We start from the raw sequence: 14,919 nt of genomic DNA, 5'->3' as shown, positions 1-14,919 counted from the left end.
AAAGAATCCACGGGCAGGAATCCAAGGTTAATAGGGCCCCACAGTTCCCTAATGAAGATAAATTTATTATTAAAAAAAAAAAAAATAGTGAATACTTAAATATTTTTGAAAATCAGCCCTAATTTCTAAAAGCTACCAGAGAGAAATGAACACTCAAAAAGAGGTCCAACTTCACAACCTTACTTCTCTCAACTCACAACTTAATTAAAATGAGATTTTCCAAGTACAGCTGACAGAGTACCAGTGACTACTTCACAAGGCTGTTAGAAACATCAAATAAGATAAACAAAAGTACCTCATAATAAGATAGGCAGACAACAGACATATACCATACACGTTAATAATGCCAGTTTTTAATTATAAGTTTTTTACACATTAGTATTTCTAATGAAGATGCTGCTCACAACTGATACACAGCATTTCAATAGACAATGTTCTTTTCCAAAACTTGTTTCAAAATCAAATACGATTCTTCTAATCAATGACATCTTAAAATCAAGGATATATAGTAATATTTAAATAACTACTAAGCAGCAGGCACATGCCTGATTCTACTTCACAGCTATTTTATGTGATAAATATTATTATCCCATTTTCTTCCATAAGTAAACTGAGACATGAAGATGTTAAGTAATCTGCCCAGGGCCACACTAACAATAAAAACTGGGGATCAAGTTCAAATATAAGTCCAATATTCAATAATGGCTTATTATAACTTTTACCTACTAAATGCCCCAGACTGCTACTGACTTGCTATACCTGCATTTTCCAGTGTTTGTCTTTTCCCATCAGACAATTACTTCTTGCTGCTTTCACAAACTTGTGATCTTAAACACTACTCTCCATTTTTTTCTCTCTTTATCTACTATTCTAACATCCTTTCAAGTGCAACACCAGATAACAAGCTTGCTTAATCTAACAATCAACAAATTTTAAAGGACTATAAGGCATTCTCATGAAAAATCTATGACCTTAAGAGCGGTCTCTGTCAAATATTAATGTGCAAGGGTGGCTGAGTGGCTCAGTGGGTTAAAGCCTCTGCCTTCAGCTCAGGTCATGTTCTCAAGCCCCAAATCGGGCTATCTGCTCAGCAGGGAGCCTGCTTCTTCCTCTCTCTCTCTCTCTGCCTGCCTCTCTGCCTACTTGTGATCTCTGTTTGTCAAATAAATAAATAAAATCTTTTAAAAAAAAAAATTAATGTGCACATGGAACACCATGGGATCTTGTTAAATGCAGCTCCTAATCCAGAAGGTCTGAGATAAGGTCTAAGATTCTGCATGTCTAGCAAGCTCAGCACAGCAAGGCTTTGGTACTGAACTACGTAACATCAATTCTGTTTGCTTTCAATTTTCTTTTTATTGACTACATCTACATAGATGAGGTTGATAACACTGCTGGTGTAATTAATGTAGAACCCCTCATGAATCAGATTCCAAAGGCCAATACTGCAAGTAAGTTTTCATTTAAGTTTCCAATAGCTAATATGCCACTATCAATTTATCATTTAGTATAATCATAATAATCCTTTTAAAAGGCAATCCTTTAAAAAAAAAAAAAAGGGGGAGGCAAATATTCTCATCCCCAAGGTTCACACTGTCTCAAGTACAGATGACCCCTGCATAACATAGTTTGAACTTTATAGGTCCACTTGTAAGTGGATTTCCTACAGTACAGTATTATAAACGTTCTGATTTTTATGATTTTCTTTGATTTTAATGTTTCCTTTTTCTAGCTTCCTTTAATCTAAGAATGCCATATATAATATATGTAACATACAAAATATGTGACAGTCAACTGTTTATGTTACCAGTGAGGCTTCCAAAGTCAACAGCAGGCTATGAGTAGTTATGTTTGGGGGAATCAAAAGTTATACTCATATTTCTGACTGCATGGGGGGTTGCCACCCCGTGTTGTTCAAGATAAACTATACTTAAGTACTATACCTCTTCCCCAAAGTACTTGGAAATGATAGATACATTCTTTGAAAATTAATTGAAAAATTAAAACATGGATTAAAGCACTGACAACAGAAGTTAACTAAAAAACGTGACTCCTAGGGACGCCTGGGTGGCTCAGTTGGTTAAGCAGCTGCCTTCGGCTAAGGTCATGATCCCAGCGTCCTGGGATCGAGTCCCACATCGGGCTCCTTGCTCCGCAGGGAGCCTGCTTCTCCCTCTGACTCTGCCTGCCACTCTGCCTGTGCTCGCTCTTGCTCTCTCTCTCTCTCTGACAAATAAATAAATAAAATCTTTAAAAAAAAAAAAAAAAAAACACGGACTCCTAAACTGGTAAAAGTCAATGTAACCATTTTGACTATATTTATCACTAAAGAAAGAAGTGAATCAATGTGGGGAAAGACATGAAGGCACAGTAAAAGAATAATACTGTCAAACAGCTGACTTCAGCCAAAAAACTTCCTATTGATAAAATATGTTCTCTCTACTGAAAGATGGATGTGGTGGGCTTATAAAACACTTGAAGGCCTAACTTCCTTAGTCTGATTCCACATTTACCAAGAAATCTAATATTTCAAAGAATTCATTAGTTATGAAGGTTCTGAACAGTTTGTATGATTGTAATTTCTCACAGTATATCAATATTACATCATGGTCCATGAGTTTCATTAATGTGCATTTATAAACCCTTAAGACATGTATGAACCCGTTCTCACTCAATGAGAATTCCTCTGGGAAGCTGAAAGGCAGTTCTGGGTCACATTAACTTCATCAGGATGGTGAGTATTACCCTACAAAACCCAAGAGAAGAAAGCATCCAGTCCTAATCCCTGCTGGACACCAAGTGGCAAACAGTTTTTACTTGAAAAAACAAATCTCTTAAAACATACCTCATCTAGGATTTCTCTATTTCTTTGTAGTAGTTCAGGAAGCTCTTTAATCAGCTGATCAACAGTCTGGATGCCTCCCTGTTCAATCACAGACGTGGACTTAGTCAATATAGACTGAGGTACAGTATCTCCAGATACATCTTCAATTGCTGCTGGAAGATTAAGGGAAGCTAACACCCTGAAAAAAAAGAGATACTGTGTCATCTAGAGGTCTAAATCATCTTTAAAAAATTAATCTCCTATATATCCTAATCAATAGCAATGAAGTTTTAGCACCCCAAAAAAGCTGAGTACCCTCATCAATGGGAAAATAAAGATAAAGGGGGAAAAAAGGAAAAAAAAAATAGTGATTGATAAAATGAAAACAAAACTGTCAAATAATTAAGTTCACAGTTCAGAATTAAAAACCAAAAAGTAAGAAATGCACATTAAAAAATACTAGCTACCGGGGCACCTGGGGGGCTCAGTGGGTTAAAGACTCTGCCTTCGGCTCAGGTCATGGTCCCAGGGTCCTGGGATCAAGCCCCGAGTCGGGCTCTCTGCTCAGCAGGGAGCCTGCTTCCTCCTCTCTCTCTCTGCTGCCTCTCTGCCTACTTGTGATCTCTGTCAAATAAATAAATAAATAAAATCTTAAAAAAAAAATACTAGCTACCGTGGGCTCACAGCTCAAACTTAACTTCTTTCAGTCTAAGTAATTAAAAGACAAAATCTGAGGCAGCTGGGTGGCTCAGGCAGTTAAGCATCTGCCTTAATGATCCCAGGATCCTGGGACTAGTCCCCCACTGGGTTCCTTGCTCAGCAGGAAGCCTGCTTCTCCCTCTCCCTCTGCCCTTCTCCTTTTGCCCCTCTCCCAGCTCTTGCTTGCTTTCTTTCTCTCTCTCCCTAATGAGAATAAATAAATAAAATCTTGAAAGAAAGGAAGTCTCAAAGATATGTATCTGACAAAGGACTTGCTGTAAAATACATAAAGAACACGAAAAACTCAATTTTAAAAAATGAGCTAAAAATTCAACGGACACTTCACAAAACATATATAAATGCTAATAAGTACATGAAGAGTTACTCAACACCATTAGTAATCACAGGAATACAAATTAAACCACAATGTGGTACTGCTACACACACACACTAAAATGAATAAAAATGAAAAGACTGACAATACTAAGTGCTGCTGAGCGGGTGGGAATATGAACTGGAATAACCACTCTGGAAAACAATCTGGCTATTCTGCATAAAGTTAAGCATACACCAACCACACAACTCAGCAATTCTAATCCTAACTATTCACCCAGGGAACTAAAACATGTCCACACAAAGATTTATGCATCAGTGCTCACAGCATCTGTAATGTCCACCATCAGTGAATACAGAATCAACAAATTGTTATTTAACTATAAAATGAAATACTGCTCAGTAATAAAAAGGACCAAACTGATATAAACATAGATGAATCTCAAATTATTATGCTAAGTGAAAGAAGTCCAACACATTCTGAGTATATACTGTATATGCAATAGGTACTATAAATACTATAGCAACACTACAATATGCTATATACTGTAATGTACATATGATATAATACACATGCTATAATAATTACATTTATAGTAAACTGTATAAAAAGTAAAACTAACCTAGAGTGACAAGGAGCAGAGAGCAGTGGCTAAGGGCCAGGGGAAGAAGGACTAAAGTGAAAGAGGCATGAAGGAACTTTTTAGGGTGATGGAAACGTTCTCTACCTTGATCATGGTGGTGGTGGTTACACGGGTATGAACATTTATCAGAAAGAAGTGAACTATACACTTAAAACGGGTGTATTCTGTTGCATTTTATTGAAAATTATACTTAAGATATTTTAAAAAACCAATGAATTATTTTAAGCCTTAATCCACCAGCAACAAAAACTGGGTAAGAATACTGAATATACCATGTACTTTAACTTACAAGTATAAATATTCCCTAAAATGCAAATCAGTAGCCAAAACTACTCTCTTTGTTTCAGTAATCAAATTTATTCCAAATACATTTACTAGGACTTAATAAATACACAGCAGCCACAAGAAGTGCACATAGGTGTGTATTTGCGATTTCACATATTCTTGACATTCACCTGCAAGCTCAGAAAACTAAAATGTTCATGAACTATTTAGTTATAAAACACTCAAACAGAAACATTAGAACTTTAGAGATACATTCATGGAAGTTAAGCTCTACCTACCCATTTGCCAAAGTCGTGGCTTCTCTCATTTGAGCAATTGATCTGTTAACCAAGTCAGCTTTCCTCTGATTATAGGCAGCCAGTGACTGCTGTACTGACACAGGAACCATAGTCTCAAACAAATCTAAAATTAGGAATGAAAATTTCAACAAAATTTCAAGACAAAACACTTGTAAAGTGAATGTTCATATTCCCTTTCCAATATTCACATAAAAAGTCTACAAATACTTAAAAATCAAAACCAAATCACTATTAAAAGTACAATAATGAAGAGGATTTTTAGATCACTATATTCAGGGACAATGACAATGAAAGCTTTCTTTTTCTTTGATCTTAATTTTCTTAACTTTTTAAGATGTGTCTGTCATTGACATTTTAAGATCTTTGGTAAAGAAGACTTACATGTAAAAAAACACACTGTTCATTTGCTGATTAAGTAGCCTACAGTGCCATGGTTTGATTTCCAGCTCCTTCCACCACTTCCTAGCTCTGAAACACTGAGCAAAATTACTTGAGCACTCTGTGAATCAATAACCTCATCAGTCAACTGGGGATAACAGTACATATCTCATGGGACTACTGCTAGAATATGAATTCTGAGCTAGCATCTGTATTTAAGAGAATCCCTGGCACACAGTAAACACATCTTGTTTGCTAAGTAGAAAACAGTAAGATAATCATCCTTTCCCAATAATTTAGAATATTAATCTTGGGATTTCAGCTAGACTACTATATACTGAATGTATCTACAACATTCAAGGATAATACTTACTTCATACAACCATGACTCCATAAGTTTATATATTTAAAGTCATATTTATGAATGTTCATTTTTAATGGCAGACTCTTAAATCAATAACAAATGTTAACAAAATGACAAATGCTTCAAGTCTGTCATTACTCAGTTTCAAATTCTCTGTTGTATACAGATACTTTATTACCATTTACTCTCCCTCTTGAAATTTCACTATAGATACACCACTTCATTTTTATTCTCATATTCATTTTAAACATGAATGCAAATCATATTCAAAGCATACAATAGCAGTTTTATGATTTCAGCTTAAAAAAACAGATTAAACTGGGGGAAAGATGAGTAACATTAAAGTGTATTTGAATACTTGACATACCAGTGAATTTCTGGCTGATGGGTACACTGACTGGGGTAGATTTCACAAGTGTGGCTTTGCCAATAGGGTCTAGATCTTTAAGGTCTGGAACTCGATCATGATAAATGAAGTCATTATCCTTCTTTGCTGCAGAAAGGGCACGGCTGATTTTGTCAGAAAAATCTTTCACATTAACATATTCATCATAGCGAGATGCCACTGTCTTAATCAATTCTGCTGCATGCTAAAGAGAAAATGTTAAAAAAAAAAAAAAAAAAGTTTTCTTTTTTTCAACCAAGGATCCAAGCATTAGTTTTTCAAAACAATCTTTGAGGACTTGTATTTCCAGCAATGTGGTCAACAGAATAATGTCGAAACTACCCCATCACAAAATATCAAAAATAAAGAATAAACATAGCCAGCATCCCTCTAAACACATGGGTGAATTACCAGTAAAGTAAAAGAAACCCATGGGCCAATAAGTATAAACTGACAGTGAGGGAGGCTGGCTGTCAAATATTTCTGTATTCCAAAAGACTAGCAATTAAAATGCATTAGAAGTGGGGCACCTGGATGACTCAGTGAGTTAAGCATCCAAATCCTGTTTTCAGCTCAGGTGGTGATTTCAGGGTTGTGGAACTGAGCCCCACATCAGGCTCCATGCACAGCAGGGATATTGCTTCTCTCCCTTTTTCTCTCCCTCTCCTTCTGCCTCTCTCCCAGCTTGTGCATGCACTATTTCTCTCTCTCTGATAAATAAATCTTTAACACACACACACACACATTAAAAGCTCTCATGGAACCTGAAATACAGAGACATATCGATCTACTGAGAAACATGCCCTCACCTCACATAGAGGCAGGAACCTTGAAGAGCTACTCCAACAGTGAAAGGATGAATCATGAAAAAATGACCCAGCCAACACAGGAAGGCAACGAAGAAGCATGTTATCTCAGTATCAACAGGAGTATGTATATATATATTTTTTTTTAAAAAAGGTCTATCATAATTCATAACATGAGCAAATGCCTCACGTAAATGTAGGGCTCAAACTGCATTACTCAGGTGGTTTCAGATACAGTAACATCAGACAAAATGGGCAATAAAGCCAAAATCATCATTAGGGATAAATTAAGTACTTAATGCTTAACATGTGCCAATTTGCCAGAAAGACATAAAACTTCTTATACTTTGCATTTAATAAATCTCTATGTATATAAACAATTAAAATGCAAAATGGATAAATCTACCCCTCATCAGAGGGGAAAACTTTAACATTCCTGTCTCAACATGACAGACCAAGTAAACAAAAAAATTATTAAGATTACAGAAGATCTGAACAGCACAATTAATGAGTTTGATTTATGAGATATTGAGAACCCTGGAGTCCACAATTAGAGAATATATAATATCCTCAGACACAGGGAACATGTATACAGAATAACCACTGAAAATAAAGCAAGTATGAAACACCGAATTATAGAAATACATGAACGGCTTAATGATATAGAAATACAAGAATGGTTTAAGAAAACCTACTTCTATAATTCTCCAAATAATAAATTTTTAAAAATCAAATTATCTACACAGTATTGAAAAAGCACTGATAATATTCAATATTCAACACTGATATTTTTGAAAATCTTGGTAAAATCAAAATAGATATTCAATCCCTTAACATGATAAAATCTTAACCCCCAAAGCTAATATACTTAGCAGAAAAATTTAAGAAACCATTCCTAGAGTCAAAATAAAATAGTATCATCAACCACAGAATATGTCAAAACAAGACAAAAAAAAAAATGAAATGAGACATATGAAATTTAAAAAAGGAAAAAAAATCATTTACAGGTGATGTATTTGTGTATCAGGAAAACCTAAAAGTCAACTACACTATTCTAAATAATGAGAGAGGTGGCTTAGATGCAAAATCAACAGAGCAAAACAAAAGCTCCATCTTCAATGGAAACTAGGAGATGGAAAATATACAAATTTAAATCACTTATCACATTTGATTTGTAAATATGTGGTCAAATAGCAAAGTTAGTACTACAGTATTCAGATATACTGAACACACTGGGGGAAAAAGGGACTACTAAGCTCTCCTCCCCCCATGAGCGGAAATGACTTTAAGCAAATCTGAAAATGATGAAATGAAATGAAGTAACAAGTGCCAACAGATGATAAAGGCAAAGCCAAATGGCCCATGTCAGCCACCAGGGGTCACAGGAAAAACCAAAGTGCATCCCAAGCGGGAACTACTGAGAGCAAGAGGCTGATTAATCAAAGGCAGAGAGGCTGGGGGAAGTAGACAAGAGGAGTGAAAAGCAGGGAGAAAGAACAAAGGGGGTAAGCACTCAGAAAAGTCCAACAAAATAAACTCTCAAAGCAGACACACCACTCTACAAAGCAAAGGCTGTGAGGGATTCAGGGAAACACAGATTTGGAGGTTAACAGTCCTTCCTCAACCAGTCTAGGTTTATAGAGACAAAGAAGTGAAACTGAGGAGGGTGCCCTTACACAAAGAGGCATGAAACACTCCCAAGGGCCATTCCCCCACTCAGGAGCCTCTTGCTATCTATCAGAATCAATCCTCATTCAAATACAAGTAACCAATACAGCATGCCATCTGCCTCAACACAAAGAAACCAAGAGGAAAAGGATGAAAATGAGCATATAAGTAAGTTTCCAACAGGTAATAAAAATTCACCAAAGAAATGTTGTCACAAAGCAGATGAAAACAGCATGCTAAAAAAACTAAAATAAACTAAAAAACTTAAGGGTATAATCATAGTATCAAAAGAACACAAAATATGAACAGAGGACCAGATGGTCCAGACAACAGTGAATGAACAGCAGATAGCAAGAGAATGTGCAATAGGAACTGACAGAACTCAAGCAAGAAAATGAAGAAAAACTCAAAATCACTTTTAAAGATTGAAATATTTACACAAGTAACAAAAAAGAGATGAGACATCACAGACACCATTTAAGAAACACACAATCCAAGAAAGTGAGGAAAATTCAATATGGCAGTCAAGGAGAGGGAGGCCATTACAAATTAAAGATTTGTAAAACACATCAATCAAATACAATGTGAGGACCTTGTATGGATCCTGATTTGCACAGACCAACTGTAAAAAACAGTAAGAAAAAATCCGGGAAAACTAAACTAGGTCTGGATAATATTATATTACTAATAATAGTTATTAACCAGTTATTATTCTTGCTGAGTGGGATGACATTGTAGTTCTAGAGTTTTAAGTCTTATCTGTTAGAGATATATAGTAAAGTACTTCAGGATGAAATATGTGAAATACTCCAAAAAAATAAGAGGGGAAGGGGAAATAAGTGAAACACAAATAGCAAAATACTGATACCCATGGGCCCCAGATATTTGATGATTCATACATTACATAGATTTTTTTTTTCAAATTTTCCATAGTAAATATTTAAATCAAAAAAACATCTAGGGCACCTGGGTGGCTCAGTGTGTTAAGCCACTGCCTTCGGCTCGGGTCATGATCTCAGGGTCCTGGGATCGAGTCCCACATCGGGCTCTCTGCTCAGCAGGGAGCCTGCTTCCTCCTCTCTCTCTCTCTCTCTGCCTGCCTCTCTGCCTACTTGTGATCTCACTCTGTCAAATAAATAAATAAAATCTTTAAAAATATATATATATAGAAGCATATACAAAAAGATCAGGAAAATTCAGAAATGAGAGATGGATACCTATCAGGCATTAAAACACTCTAAAGAGTCAATGACTAAAACTGTATAGAACTAGAACAATGAAAAAGAAAAAAGGTTTAGAAATAGACCCAAATATATATGACGAATTTAGTGTGTGACAAAGCCGAAATCTCAAGTCAGCGGAGTAAGAAAGTCACTGTAATAAATGGTTTGGGGAGGGGTGCCATTGGGCTCTCTGCTCAGCCTGCTTCCTCCTATCTCTCAGAATGTCTCTCCGCCTACTTGTGATCTCTGTCTGTCAAATAAATAAATAAATGGTTTGGGGACAAATGGGTAAGCCATCTGAAAAAAGGAAAACTGGATCCATACTGCACATATCAGGATAAATTTGAAGTGGATCAAAGAGCCAAGTATAATATACAATAAATTACAGATGCATTATACTTTTATTATCAGCAATCCAATTTCTAGAAATTTAAGGTATGCCTGCTGCTGTGGACTAAACTGTTCACCCCGCCCCAAAAATTCCTATGTTAACACTCTAACACTGAAAGTGATGGTACTTGGAGATGGGACTTTAAGAGGATTATGTTCTGATGAGGCCATGCGGGCAGAGCCCTCATTATGGAATTAGTGCCTTTCAAAAGGATGAACCAGAGAATGTGCTCTCTCTCCTCCCCTTACCCATGTAAGGACACAGAGAGAAAATGGCCAACAGTCTACAAACCAGGAAGAGAACTCTCATGAGAACTCTCAACGAGAACCTAACCATGCTGACATCCTGGTCTCAGCCTCCACAACTATGAGAAAACAAATTCCTGTTGTTCAAACTCTGAATCTATGATTAGGGAAGCCAGAGCCAAGACACCTGCTGAAATACAAAATTCCATGCGTACATAATTATTCACAGCAGTATTACTTGCACGAAACCTTGCAAACATGCAAGTATCCAGCAAAAGGGGACAGCAATAAACTTCTATTTATACAATGAAGCACACTTCAGCTCTAAAGAAAAATTAGGAAGGTGTCTCTATTGCTATATTATTATTGTTGTTATTATTATTATTATTATTGTAAGTGCTGCCAAAGCAAGCACCGTATTGCTATATTAAAATGGAGATATTCAGGATATGCTGTTGCATGCTTAAAGCAAGACACACAACTCTACACACAACGCTATATGAAGCATAGTACCTCATATGTAAGAATGGGGAGAGTTAAGAACATGCAGTATGTGTATTATGTATGCAAGTGCATATATTTGCTTATATTTCAAAGAAAAAAATACTGAAAGGATTAAATGAGAATCTAATGGAAATCACCTTTAGGGCAGTGGGGAAAAAAGATGGAGGAAACAGACAGAAGGCAAACAGAGAAAGATAAAGTATATACCTTTACATATACCTAATTTTCCCAATTTTAAATTTCAAAAAATTTCAAGCCCACAGAAAAACTGAAAAAACAGAACAAGGAATAATAATAGAACCACACTTAGGTTCAACAAGTGTTAGCAATTTGTCATATTTGCTTTATCACTCTTTCCCATATATACACTTACATGTATTTTTTTTTTTTTTTTGCAGGATCATTTGAAACTAAAGTTCGTCCATAAATATGTAAGCATACATCTGGTAAGAACAATCTCCTTAATATCTACAAACTACTATCACAACTAATAACAAGCAATACTTTCACAAAAACAGTTTTCTTAGGTTCTTCATTAATAAATTAAGTATATCTGACAGATACTCATTCTAGAGTAGTCCAAGAGACTCACCTGTAACCTTGCGATCTCTTCTCCAAATTTCTTCTGTTGCTTTGCCAGGATAGACTGGTGGTACTCAGCGTTGGCCTGCATGATACAGTGCTTTGCAGCCAAGACAGGGAACACCTCCTGGAAATAAAAATACTGACCAGGGGAGAGTCCAACCACACAAACCACCACAGACAACATGGGATGCAGGAAGAAAAAGGAAAAGGAGACAGAAATTAGAATCACCCCATTAATGGTTTAGAGATAGGTTAGTCATTAGGTGTAAACAGAGAAGACCGCATGATTCTGCAGGAACTGAATTCAATGAATCCATCTTTTTTCTTCCAATTAAAATTAAGGGGTTTTTCTTTTGAACTGTAAAGCCAATTTAAGTTTTTTAAGTCTTCAATTAAGCCATGAAGTCAACATTTTGTTTACAAAGACAGGAATGCATGCATTAGAAAAAGAAGGGAAACAGACATTCACAGAGGAATACCAAGCACAGGGCTTTAGAAGCTTTCTTATGAGTCCTTACCCAGCCCATAGAGTTAACTAAACCACCATTACTCACATACACTAATGAAAATGCTCTATAGCTGACTGTTTCGTCATGTTTAAAAGACAAAAGACAGTAAATTAAGTTCCCACTTACATTTATATCCTAAGAGAATTTTTTAATAAAGATGATTTCTAGCCATATAAAAATTTAGTATAAATGCTAACATTTCAGATCATATACTCAAAAACACAGAACAGACAAATGTACTAAATTAATACCTAACATGATGAAGTGTTATTTTTGCCCTAATTTGCTTTGAAAAAAATTCCAGTCAAAATTAGTTTTAAAAGACCCAAACACATGAACCAGAGAAGTACTTATTTCAGTAGATATTCTTCCAAAATGTCAAATCCTAGCCTGCAATCTTGCTGTCTTTAGGAAGTACATGACATATGAAATCCAAGAAATATACTAGGCAGTCATGGTCTAGACAAAAAAAATAAAGACAGTCAAAAACTCAAGTACTACCTGGTATGCTTTCCTGTGTCCCAGTGAATAATTTGCTAGCTTCCTGGATCACTACTTGCAGATATTCCAGTTTTATAACTAGAATATGAAAATACCTTATGAGCTTTATTAGTAAAAAGGCAAAAAGGACATCTGAATCTCAAGCTGTACTCATGCCAGGTCTCAAGGTAAGGCTGGAGCAACTTGCTATTTAAACAGGAGATTTTCAAGGAATACCAGGAATGCTGCAGAGGTAGTTTCCAAGTCTTTGAAGGTGACATTCTTCTCTCCGTGACACGACTGAACTAATGGCCCAACAGGATGTAACGGTACACTGTGCAGCTGAACATGAGGTCTTTCAGATGAAAAAAAGGTGAGAGAAGATCCCAAGGCTCTTTTCAGGAGTAACAGTATTAACATCCAAGAGTCCTGGGCAAATATCTACTGATCTCTTGGTGTACTTTAAATCTCCAGGAATTCCTTCACATGAATTCCTAATTCTCTAATTTGCGCTGTTGAGATAATTTATGTGCTTTTTTACTTCACTAAAAAATTGTCTGCAATTTCATAATTTAAAAGATTCTTGAATGACATAAATCAATAAATTCTCCTACAAAAAATCATGTAACAAAAACCATATGCAGATATAGATAAAACCAATTACCTGAACATTTCTTTTTTTTTTTTTTTAAGATTTTTATTTATTTATTTGACAGATAGAGATCACAAGCAGGCAGAGAGAGAGAGGAGGAAGCAGGCTCCCTGCTGAGCAGAGAGCCCCATGCGGGGCTTGATCCCAGGACCCTGGGATCATGACCTGAGCCCAAGACAGAGGCTTTAACCCACTGAGCCACCCAGGCGCCCCAATTACCTGAACATTTCTGAAAGAGTAGTTGAAACATACATTTCACACAATCTGTTAATTCCTTTTTTTAACCATTCTGAGTTCACTTGTCAGTCTAATCATCTGCTTTGTCATTTACAAATGATCATCACTGACTAGTCTTTTCAAATGCCACTTCAGAAAAGTTTACATTAAAACAATTAATACTCCCTGTGATGTGTGGTTTAAGATGGTTGTTTTCCTTAGCTGTCCAACAGCAGCCCAATTTTCTATCCCTGTTGGCAAAACTTACTTCTAATCAAAATATTAGATGAATTTGTTTCTTTTGCTTTTGTCTTTATGTCTGTTTTTGTGCCTTAAGACTCATCTTTAAGAAAACAGGACAAAAATTAAAAGAGTGACTAATCAACATGCTCAAGTATTCATGCTTATAACCAAATCACCAATGAATCAGAACTACACAAATCTTCATGCGGTAAAATTACTGGAGAGGTTCAAAAATTTCCAGAAAGAGTTTTAGCTTGGAAAAACAAATTTAGTTAAGAGTAGAAACAAAGGCATACCCTAAATATAAAAGAATTTTCCATGCATCCTAAATAATTTCTACAAATACATTCTCCAAATGCCTCTCCTAAAATTTCAAGTTTCTTTATAAAACATAATTTTCAATGCACCTTCTTATACACAAAAACATCCAAGTTATTTCCACATGCAAAATAACCAAGTGTTTACAAAAACAATAACTGACCTTGGGGAGAGTATCTTTGTACTGACACTGTTTAAAAGCATCACCAAAGTAATCTGCAGCCTGATTAGCCAATTTAGCTATGATGGCATCTTTCATTTTATCTGGAATAAAATATTAAATTGACCATTATAATTAAAATAAATATAAAATAATCATGTTAACAGTATAAACACCAAGATCACAAGTTTGTATATTTGTCTAAAAAAAAGTCCTTACTGATTAAATCAATTCTTCCACATAAAATTTAACCACTTTATAGGCAAATCCATAGTCAGAAAATAGGTTAGTGGTTGCCACGGGCTGGGAAAAAAGGAGAATGGAGAGGGGGTTTGGAGTTTGTTTCTGGGGTGACGATAATGTTTGAAAATAAGGGATAGTGCTAGTGGTTTCAAAACTCTGAATATACTAAAAAACAATCAACTGTAAATTTTAAATGGGTAAATTTTACTATATATTAATTCCATCTTACTATCTTACTATTAGCTGTTATTTTATAAGATAAAAACTATTCCAGTTCATATTGCTTCCATAAGATGACTGCTCTCTTATTTTCAATTTCTATGCACTTCCACAATCAGACCATATCCCAATCTCTCATACTAACTTACACGCCTCCTAAAAACTGTTTTTATTTCCTCATTCACAGAACCAGGGACTCTGTCTAGATGCTCCTTCTTATTAATTACATCTAGTTTAGAGTAGGTC

At 35.6% G+C, this 14,919-nt stretch overlaps 1 protein-coding gene across 1 annotated transcript in view; it reads right to left on the bottom strand.

Moving 5' to 3' along the window:
* The window catches only part of PDCD6IP (programmed cell death 6 interacting protein), an 81,691-nt gene that overhangs the window by 34,411 nt on the left and 32,361 nt on the right, over positions 1-14,919 (bottom strand). The window contains exons 6-10 of the mRNA XM_082725816.1: positions 14,215-14,315; positions 11,641-11,757; positions 6,194-6,416; positions 5,064-5,187; positions 2,846-3,023 (exon numbers count right to left, since the gene is read on the bottom strand). Coding sequence (XP_082581942.1) covers positions 2,846-3,023; positions 5,064-5,187; positions 6,194-6,416; positions 11,641-11,757; positions 14,215-14,315 — 743 coding nt within the window. The remainder of the gene's footprint in view (positions 1-2,845; positions 3,024-5,063; positions 5,188-6,193; positions 6,417-11,640; positions 11,758-14,214; positions 14,316-14,919) is intronic.

This window comes from Mustela nivalis, assembly GCF_964662115.1.
Source record: "Mustela nivalis genome assembly, chromosome: 1".
Taxonomy (NCBI): domain Eukaryota; kingdom Metazoa; phylum Chordata; class Mammalia; order Carnivora; family Mustelidae; genus Mustela; species Mustela nivalis.
Note: the sequence above shows the minus strand (reverse complement) of the source record. Positions and strands in the feature narration are given on the sequence as shown.